At 32.8% G+C, this 10,679-nt stretch overlaps 1 protein-coding gene across 1 annotated transcript; it reads right to left on the minus strand.

Moving 5' to 3' along the window:
- Positions 1-8,609: 8,609 nt before the first annotated feature.
- Positions 8,610-10,316, minus strand: LOC123537093 (uncharacterized). The gene has a single exon (XM_045320654.2). It carries the CDS (start codon positions 10,314-10,316, stop codon positions 8,610-8,612), a length of 1,707 nt encoding a protein of 568 aa, XP_045176589.2.
- Positions 10,317-10,679: the final 363 nt, after the last annotated feature.

Below are 10,679 nucleotides of genomic sequence, written 5' to 3' on the forward strand. Positions count from 1 at the left end.
AATATGGCCCTGCCCTGGAAGTCACATGGTTTATTTAGACTTATATAGGGATCATCTTTGAAAATCTTCTTGTCCAAAATCACATGACCTAGGGCTTTGGTATTTGGTATGTAGCATCATCTAATGGTTCTCTACCAAGTTTGTTCAAATCATCTCCCTAGGGTCACATGGTTTATATAGACTTATATAGGGAAAAACTTTGAAAATCTTCTTGGCCAAAACCACAGGGCCTAGGGCTTTGATATTTAATATTTGTAGCATCATCTAGTAGTCCTCTTCCAAGTTTATTCAATTTATCCTCCTAGGGACAAATAAGGCCGGGGGTCTCATTGTTTATGTAGACTTATATAGGGAAAAACTATAAAAATCTTCTTGGCCAAAACCACAGGGCCTAGGGCTTTGATATTTGATATGTAGCATCATCTAGTAGTCCTCTTCCAAGTTTATTCAGATTATCCTCCTAGGGACAAATAAGGCCGGGGGTCACATTGTTTATGTAGACTTATATAGGGAAAAACTATAAAAATCTTCTTGTCCAAAACCACAAGGCCTAGCCCTTTGATATTTGGTGTGTAGCATCATCTAGTGGTCCTCTACCATAATTGTTGAAATTATTCCCCTAGGGTCAAATATGGCCCCGCCTCAGGGGGCACATGGTTTAAATAGACTAGTACCCAGGGAAAAACCTATAAAAAATTTCTTGTCGTAAACAATAATTTCAAGAGCTTAGATATTTAATGTGTGTTTTGCTGTAGTAGTTCTCTACCAAGATTGTTCAAATCATGACCCTAGGGTCAATATAGGCCACGCGCCGGGGGTCCTTTGTTTTACATAGACTTATTGTTTTTGAAGTAGTGACGAAGAAATTTGGACCACAAGCATAATGTTTGATACAGATTTCAATATTTATCTTGAATTGTCTTAATCATGACCTACTGACCTACTTCTTGTTTCTGAAGGTACAGCATAGAAATTTGGACCAGGTTTATAACTTTTGATACTGATTTCAGTACTCATCTTTAATATTCTTAACCCTGAACTACTGACCTACTTTCTTGTTTTTGAAGCTACAGCAAAGAAATTTGGACCACTAATTTTTAAACAGATTACAATAGTTAATATCTTGAATAACCTTTACCATGACCTACTCACCTAGTTTTTGTTAATGAAGTTTAAGCAAAGAAATTTGATCAAGCAAGCAACTAAACTCAGGTTAGTGATCTAGGGCCTTCATGGCCCTCTTGTCTCATATTTGGTATCTCATTACAAGTAATGTTGTGCCTCTTTTCAGCAATAATGAACATTATCTACAGGTACATAGCACTTACCATAGTCCAGTTACATTTTCATTCAAGTTAAAATTTTTGCTTTTTTATCTTCATTATTTTCAGTGTGCATACTACTGTTACAGCAGTCTTATTACAACCATCTCCTCCGCATGCTAAGACTATCAAATTCAAAGTTTAAGTGAGATTGGGGTTCGAAGGTTTTCCCTGAGAAAAAAACTTATGCATTATAAGTTATTTCTGACTTAACAATTTTCAGCAAGTCAGGTTGAAAATTACACATTGGAAAACAGACTCATTTTGTCTTTAAACACCAGGCTAGGTATCATTTTCATTTCCCATAGAAATATATATGTTTTAGCATTCATAGTGTGAAACCTTAACTGTAGGTTTACAATACATGCACAAATAAGTATATATTATGAAATTTACAAAGAAGATTTGAATAATGATCAACAAAATAAATTTGCTCCATAGTTTCAGCTAAATAAGGGCAAGATGTAGAACTTAAATAGGGTATTTTCATGAAAACTTGGGAGTAGGATACAAATAGAACATTCTTCATATACATTTTTCTGGAGTTAAAAATTTATTTACAACTTTTAGATCAAACTGATTTTACTCAGCTAGGCCAGAGTTATGGTCCTTCACTAAGTGAAAAATACACATGATTAAATAATAATAATAATGACTTTATTTTACGAGGCAAACATATTTGGAAACCAATCTTACATATGGGCGTCAACATATATACATGTACATGAGAAAGAATACATTATAAATAGATCTTAAAGGTTTGTGAAATGTTTAACCTTGAGTCATAAAACCATGAGGAGGGGGGCACCTGTGTTCTAGTGACACACATCTAGTTATTTTATGTTTTAACTAAATTTACCCATTTTTATTTTCCTACTAGTAAAAAATATATTTGATATTTTTCACTGTGAAAATACCAGACATATTTCACTCTAATAATTCAACACTGTAAAGCATGTAATAAACATGCATATTTTGAATAGTTTCAAAATTAAGGAGTCCTACGTTTCTGAGTCCGGCATTTAAATCCATATTTTTGACAGTTGACTAAAATTATAAAGTTGGTTTAGTACTGGTATCATTTACACTTATTTCTCATGACAGAAACTCATATAGACATGTAGATGTTAAAATATGTGAAAATTATTGTGTTCTACCTTTTAAATATTTTTGAGATTCAGAAGAATAGCAATTAATGATATAATATCTTGCAGTGGATCTTCTCTGATCCTGAACAAAGCACAGGGCAATATAGTTATTAAGAATAATGGTTTCTTCAGGTTCTAACAAATATACTTGTATACAAAAAGAAACAAATTAAACAAAATCTGTTTTTCTAGTGTATTCTATATTGCATAATAAATACATCTTTCATCCAAATTAATTATGAATAAGTACAAATGAAAGCAATAAAGCACTGAAATAGATATAGAAAAGATCTTTTCGTCAACTTGTGTAGCATTACATTTAATTAAAACAATTGTAGTTTTAATTATTACACATCTATGAGTTTACATTCAAATAATCCTATCAAATGTAGCATAATTCTACTGAGGGAGAAATATTGTAATTTAGTTAAATCCAGATTTTCAATCAACTTATAAAATAGGGAAAAGTGGAAACTTCACAGGTCGCTCAACACGACAATGTTGCAGGCTCAGTTTGATTGAGCCTGTTCATGGACTTGTATAAACCATACAAGAGCTGTCTGTAAGACAGTCAATGCTCGACTATTCAAATTATTGTCCCAGAAGCAGGAATATTACCCTAAATGTTGAAATATCTATAGAGTTTCAATCCAGTATCTGCATTAGTTTTGGAAACTTGCATGAAGTTTTAAGTTCAAAAGGGGACATAATTTGGCCAAAATGCATGTCAGAGTTATGGGGACTTGATGCTATCACCTAGTTTTATAACCCCAAAGACACATGTGAAGTTTCAATTTAATATCTGCATTTGTTTTGGAGATTGTAACTTGCAAGCAAAACTTTAACCAGGATTTTCTGAGTCCAAAAGGGGGCATAATTTGCCCAAAATACATGTCAGAGTTATGGGACTTAACCAAGTGTGGTTGGAAATTGACCTAGAAAAAGAAAAAATAACTTTCAAAGCTATATCATACCCTTTAAATGATAGCCATATGTACTTGCATGCAAAACTTTATCCAAGGTGTAACGCCGACACCAGGGTGAGTAGAGTAGCTGGATTATTCAAAGAATAGTCCAGCTAAAAATCACAGAGATAGCCAACTTGCATTAGGGTAGAACTAGTAACCTATGGACTGTTATTAAATCAGAAAGCTGGCCATGTGTCAAAACAATTCAATAAATTGAGTCCAACTAACTTTTATTAATGTTTAGTCCTATGCAGCAGATTTTCCCAAATTAATTACAAATTAATGGTACTGAAAAAACAACAACAAATACAATATATATAAATAGACAAAAACAGAACTAGCACTATTATAAGTGTGTAGAAAAATAAAAATAAAATTATGTCCCTCCTCATTATGTGATGTTAGGATGCAAAAGTGTTTGTCCTTAGATTAATGACACTTTGACAATAGAACATTTAGACTGAACACTAAATAAGGTTGTGACCTTTGAACTAGGTGTCTAAATCTTGTAAGGGACATGTTGCTTGTTATATTGAACAGGGACAAGACAAATTACCTAAATGTTTTACCTTTAAATGTGACTGTGACCTTTCTGAGTCTTGTACATGACATCTCTTCTTGTTATGGTGAATGACTCCAAAAGGTACTTCAAATAGTTGACATTTAAATGTGACCTTAGAGGTATAGGTCTGGGTCTTTCAAGTGGCAAGATTTCATGTTACAAAGAATGTTTGTGCCAAGTTATTTGAATATGCAGGAATGCACAAGAAAGTTATCCAGTTGAGAGAAATTACCTAGTGTGACCTCTTAGTGTGGCTACGGATCTGGGGTTTTGCACAATAATGCTATTGGCCTGACACAATTTTCTGAACACACATAATTATGAACATCACATGCATTAACAGACACATGGACAGAGGTAACTCTACATGCCACCCCAAAGTAAATTGCATAGGCATAAGACACACCAATATTTCTTGCTCACCTTAAGCACATAAAGCTCAATGTGAGCTGTTATGATCATTCAATGTCCAGATGACGTCTCCTTCTAAGCCAATTTTGATAAAACTTCACAGGAATTTTCCTTGGGTGGTCCTCTTTCAAAGTTGTTCAAAGAAATCCATTCCATTTCAAACTCAGATTCCATGGCAACAGAAAAGAAAAAAAAACTTTAGTATCTTCTTTTCAGAAACTGCTGGCCGGATTTCGAAATAATTTCTGACAAATCTTCATTGGGTGACCTAGAATCCTTGTTCAGATGATTTGATTTGTCAGTAAAAATACCTGCCAAGGGGTGTGGTGACATTTCTCTATTATTATGTAATGGAAACTTTAAAAATCCTTCTGTCAAAAAATGCTGGCACAATTGTAAAATATTTCACACAAATGTTCAAATGTGTACAGATCATTGGATTCATTTAAAAAACATTACCAGCAGACTGTGAAACAATAAATATCCTCAGATACTACTGGCATAATATTGAAACAGTTTCCAACTAGTGTGTCATGGGAAACCCCTTTCCAGGTTTATACTAATTATTTGGAGTCGTCAAAACATTGCCACCAGAGCAGACAAAAGAAAAATCTGCAAATGCCATCTCCTCAACCACTGGCCTGATTTTGATACGTTCTTCGAATATCATTAAAACCATCTTGATTTGTCAGTTGATGCAGAGCTAGTTTTCCCTACATTTTTAAAAATTTGAAAATATTTTCTCCTCTGAATCTGCAGGACTGTTTTCAAAGTTATTTGGCAGAACTGTTTCTTGTTCCCATGAGAAGATTAAAATGTCAGAGAATACATTAAAAATAATGAAAATTTTGCCTAAATAATTTTTATTAATTTCTGGACCTGACCTCACCTACAGCTTCAGATACAATTTTCTCTGAAAACTTACATTATGGGTTTATACTTTGATAGGGGATTTACTGCTTTACACTAAATCATTTCTGTAAAAAATATGTCTGTATATAAAACATTATTCAGAAACCATGATGGGACAGTGTTTGTTAAGATCATATCTCCAAAGTCAAAGTCACACAGCTCACTATGTCTGGTTTCCTTGTATGGGTTATAACTGTTATTTTCAGGATGAATATTTTCACAATTACCTTTCATGATAAACTGTGTGACATATATGTCAAAAGGACAAGGTCAGGTGAGTGACTTATGGCCATGATGGCCCTCTTGTCTTTTTTTTGTACTGACTAAATTCAGAAAAGAAAACTGACACAAATCATTATCTGGAGAAGTGCCTATTAAAGGATCTTGGAGTCAATTCTAAAAAATGTCAAATAAAGTTTTAATATATACACAATTGGAAATAGGATAAAATCAAAAATAGCTTCCATAATATATATCTATATGTTAAAACTAAAATTGTCTGATACCATTTAAGAATACACTGGTATATACATTGAACAAACAACATTATTAAAGGAAAAAATACATTAGTAGTAACATCAATATACATTTAAGGATGTAGGAGCAAATTTTTTCTAACGGTAAGAATTTTTTCATACTCTGTGAGCTTGAAGAATATTGGTTCAAGATAAACAAGAGAAGAAAAAACATAGGTCACCGAACTTGTTTTAATTTTATACGGCATTTTCTTCACCCACTGCTTAAGCATTTCTGAAATTTTGCAAAATTAGAAAAATGGTGGTACTTTATAAAACATATAATATCCCACTTAATGTTATAGGGATTTCAGATGTACAGGTTAATAAGAATACATGGTGATGCCAGTATTATATAAACATAAATGTCACTAACAATTCTCTTTCATTTTTACGTATTGACATAATTACCCCACCCACTTTATTGTCAATGGAAAAAACATATTTCGATTTACAAAAAAAAATCTGACGTTAAGATTTTCAAAATATTTTGCAGCTTTAATGACCCACAAAAATGCTTCAAAATGAAAAGAAAAAAAGTTGGGGGTCACTGTGCATCTAAGAGATTTATTAAGAAAAAACTGTTAAAAATTGGTGAATTTTGTATTTTTTGTTCTAGATAATATGATGTGCTATCTTAAAAACTTTTATTTCAATTATGTAAGAGCACAACTACTTAATCTTGATGTTAATAAAGCCACAGGGTTGGATGGTCTTGTGGCCAAATTTCTGAAAATGACAACAGATATTATATCAAAACCTGTCACATATATCATTAATCTAAGCATTTCTAAACATATTTTTCCAGATCAGTTTAAAAGGGCAAAAATCACACCCATCCATAAAAAAGGTTCAAAGTGTGACATAAATAATTATAGACCCATCTCTCTACTCCCAATTTTGTCTAAAATCATTGAACGCCATGTCTCAGTTCATTTGAAAAAGCATCTTGAGCCAAATAACTCAGTATACAATTACAATACCAATCTGGCTTCAGGGAAAATCACTCATTTGAAGCAGCTTTAATTCAAATAGTAGACAGATGGATAAATGCTATAAATGAAGGTAAATGTATAGGAACTGTATTCTTAGACCTTTCAAAGGCATTTGATTTAGTGAATCACTCGGTTCTACTAGAGAAATTAAAATCATTTAACATTAGTCAGAACTCTCTGCAATCCTGGTTTAAATCTTATTTGTCTGACAGATACCAAAAGGTATGTGTCTCGGGAAAACTGTCAGAGGCTGGTCATATTAAATCAGGTGTTCCGCAAGGATCTGTGTTAGGGCCTCTACTATTCATTCTTTATATTAATGGGCTCCCACAGGCAATAAAAAAAATCTTTACTGATCTATTTACTGATGATACTACTCTAACTGCCACTGGAAACACTTAAAAAAATTATCATGAAGAACAAACAGCACTGCAGAATGCACAAGTTTGACAGTGTTAATCTGTGGTGTCAAAATAACTCCATGTCATTAAATGCCAAAAAATCAAAGGCTATGACTGTTTGTCCGACAAACAGACACAATTCAAGTGACTGTAACACCCTGCACCTTGGCAGTGCACCCATTGACTTCTCTAGTTCTGAAAGACTACTAGGTGTGCAAGTTGACAGAAATTTAAATTGGAAAGATCATATTAATAATGTTCTAAAAAAATGTAATTCAAAACTTTATCTCCTCAAAAACAAATTTCAGAAGAGAGCGGCTAGGCTTATCCTGGACACAAAATTTGATGCACCCTCTGAGGAACTGTTTATTAAACTAAACTGGATAAAATTCCCAGAGCGAGTCAAATACAAACAGTCAATTATGGTTTATAAGTCTGTCAACAATATATGCCCTCAATACCTACAAGATAAATTTACCCACACCCATACTATTCACAAACATAGTCTGAGATCAACTGTATCCCCCTAAACCAAACTTAGAATTTTTTCGAAAAAGCTTTGAATACTCTGGAGCAAAAATCTGGAATACATTGCCAAATGATGGCCGTCAGGCAGAATGTCTTGCAAGCTTTAAAAGTAAATACATAAGTCATTGGAGAATGTCTTCTATAGGTCAAAGTTCATAAGCAATAATATTAAAGTGTCATATTCAAATTTTTGTAAAGTAATTATTCCAAATTTTGTCTATGATGACTTTATTATGTTGTTGTTTTGTAGTCATCAAAATTGTGAGATGTTATGTTTATATCTATTTCCTTTGTTTAAAAATTTGTCATGAAGCATCTCTTCATCTATTATAAAGCTTGTTTTTGGTCTCTCTTTAATAAAATACCATGTGATTATCATTAACAACCTCTGTTTTGTTTCATTTTGTACCATTGTAAATATATTTTGTATGAGGCTCATAGGGAAGATTGGGCTAGACCTTACTGTGTTGCCTCTATAAATAAAGTCTTTATTATTATTATTATTATTATTATTATTATTATTATTATTATTAATTATAGCTTATCATTATATGTATCAGTCAGGAAAATTTTAAAACCAAACCTGATCTACTTTAATAGATATTTGACATTACCTACCCCATTGTAAATCTTATGTCAATTTTAGGGCAATTACCAGCCAAAAATAAGGGTGAAAAAATTTTTTTTTGGCAAAAAGTAGAATCTGTTTAGTTAAATGGTACATTATTAGCCATATTTTAATTATCTATCATTAATTTTTGGCAAAACTTTTGTCAGAAAGCAATATTCGTAGAAACATTTTTCAAAATGGCGGATATCCTGAAAAGAAAAAAACGCTCGTACATCCTTAAGTTTTTATTGTCATAAACCCAGTTGTCCACACTTTAGAATGTGAAATTTTGAAGTCTGTAATTTTACAGAAATGTAGGTCGTCTGAATTACTTATGTCTAACATTTTTGACTCTAACTTACCAGTGTGTATGTTGAATACATGTCCAGCATTGCTTTTAAAGTCAACAAGTCCTAAGCATACATCTTTATCTTCATCTGTATCTTCCTTTTTTTCTTCATCTTTTTCTTGGCAAAAAGCAATTGAAAGAGGCATTTTGACTTCCTCCAGTTTGAAAACCTTATCTAATTTTCCTTCCATTGTAAGTATATGTATACTGTCACTCTGTCTATCTGTCACACAAATAAGTTTTCTTTTTCTGTTATATGCTATATAAGCTGGCTGTTTGAACAACAGGCAACCATTTTCATCTTCTGAAATGGTTCGAATGATCTTGCTGGATATATCCAGTACAATCACTGATGGTGGATTTGAACAAGCCACGAGTAATGTGTTTTCTGCATACGCTATGCCTTCACATCTTGCATTTACTTTCATTTCTTTACTTTCTATGATTTCTTGATCAGCAACTGCAAGGATTTTGATTTTCCTTTCATTTGGGAATGTGACTGCAAAGTCATTTTCTTCAGTCAGTGCTATATCCCATGGGCATGATGTTAGCCGTTTCTTTGCAATGATTTCGTCTTCTTCCATTAAGTAAATGTCATTAAATATGCGGTCAGTAAAAAGAAAATAATCGTCTGGTGTCACCAGTACTTTTGGGAATCCATATTCAAGATAATAACTGTAAGAACTTTGCAGTGCTTCAGATGAATTGTCGGCTTCATGAATGCATAGTTCACCTACTGCATCAATATTCTGGAACATATTTGACAAAAGTTCATTTGGAATGAATGAATAACTTTCAACTTTATTTTCTTTTTTCATGTCTTCCAACTTTTTCACCAAAGCTTGATGTTGCTTGTCAACTTTTTTCATAGCGACAAACAACTGTTTGCTTTGTTTAGTTGCTTCAAGTATTTCCATGTTGGTTGATAAATCTTGCAGTTCTTCCTTTGTTTTATTTGCTGCTTTGACTACTTGTTCTATTTTAATGGTTTCTTTTCTCTCTTTTTCTTCAGCTTCTTTCATTATTTCATTTCTAAGTGATTTAAGTTTCTCAAGCATTTTCTCTTGAAATTCATCTATACTGCTAATTGCTGTTTCTCTGCATGATTTACTTATTTCAATGTTTTCATGGGCAACTCTAATCTGGTCTTCAAGCTCTCTTTTTGTAGCACTGATTTGGTCACAAAGACTTCTATATTGATCAGAAGTTTCTACGCCTTTAGCAATATCAGCCAAACTGCATATTTCTTGGCAGGGTTTATGTTCAATAACCATACAAGAATTACAACCAACTTCTTCATGAGTTTTACAGTAAAATTTCATTGTCTCCCCTTCATGTTTTTGGCAAACTTCTGACAAACTCCTTGCCACTTTTTTTTTTGGCATTTCCTTTTCATCTAACAATCTGTGATGCCTCATGGGACGTGGCATACAATGATACTGAAAACACTGATCACATAAATAGTTCTGGCAGTCCACACAAAATCCCACAGCAGGTATGGACTTCCCATCTTGTTCACAGGAGTCACAGTTTTTTTTGGGTTGGTTCCTTTCGTTTTCTTCAAATAAAATCTTTCCAGAAACACAATCTGCCATTTTACTATTTTATCCTTATGTACTGAGGATACACTAAAATCCAGCAACTGTTGAAATAGTTCAAATGTTCTTCAATATGGGTGCGTGCTCAAACAGGAGCTGTTTTAAAGTTTTCATTCTTGAGATAAAATGGGCTGTGCAGTGAGACAGTAAATATACTTCTTAATAAAATGTTGGCAAACTGGAAAGTAATATCTTTGCAAGATGTTTATTTTTAAAGGCAAACAGACAACTATTCCTGCTACAGACTAGATAATCTTTTTTTTTTTCATGAACTTCTTTTATATATTCTGACTGATCTTTTTTGGCTCTGACTTACCTATGTTTTGAGGAGAAAAGGGATAATAATTACACAAAATTTAA

The sequence above is a fragment of the Mercenaria mercenaria genome, chromosome 17 (genome assembly GCF_021730395.1).
Source record: "Mercenaria mercenaria strain notata chromosome 17, MADL_Memer_1, whole genome shotgun sequence".
Lineage (NCBI taxonomy): Eukaryota > Metazoa > Mollusca > Bivalvia > Venerida > Veneridae > Mercenaria > Mercenaria mercenaria.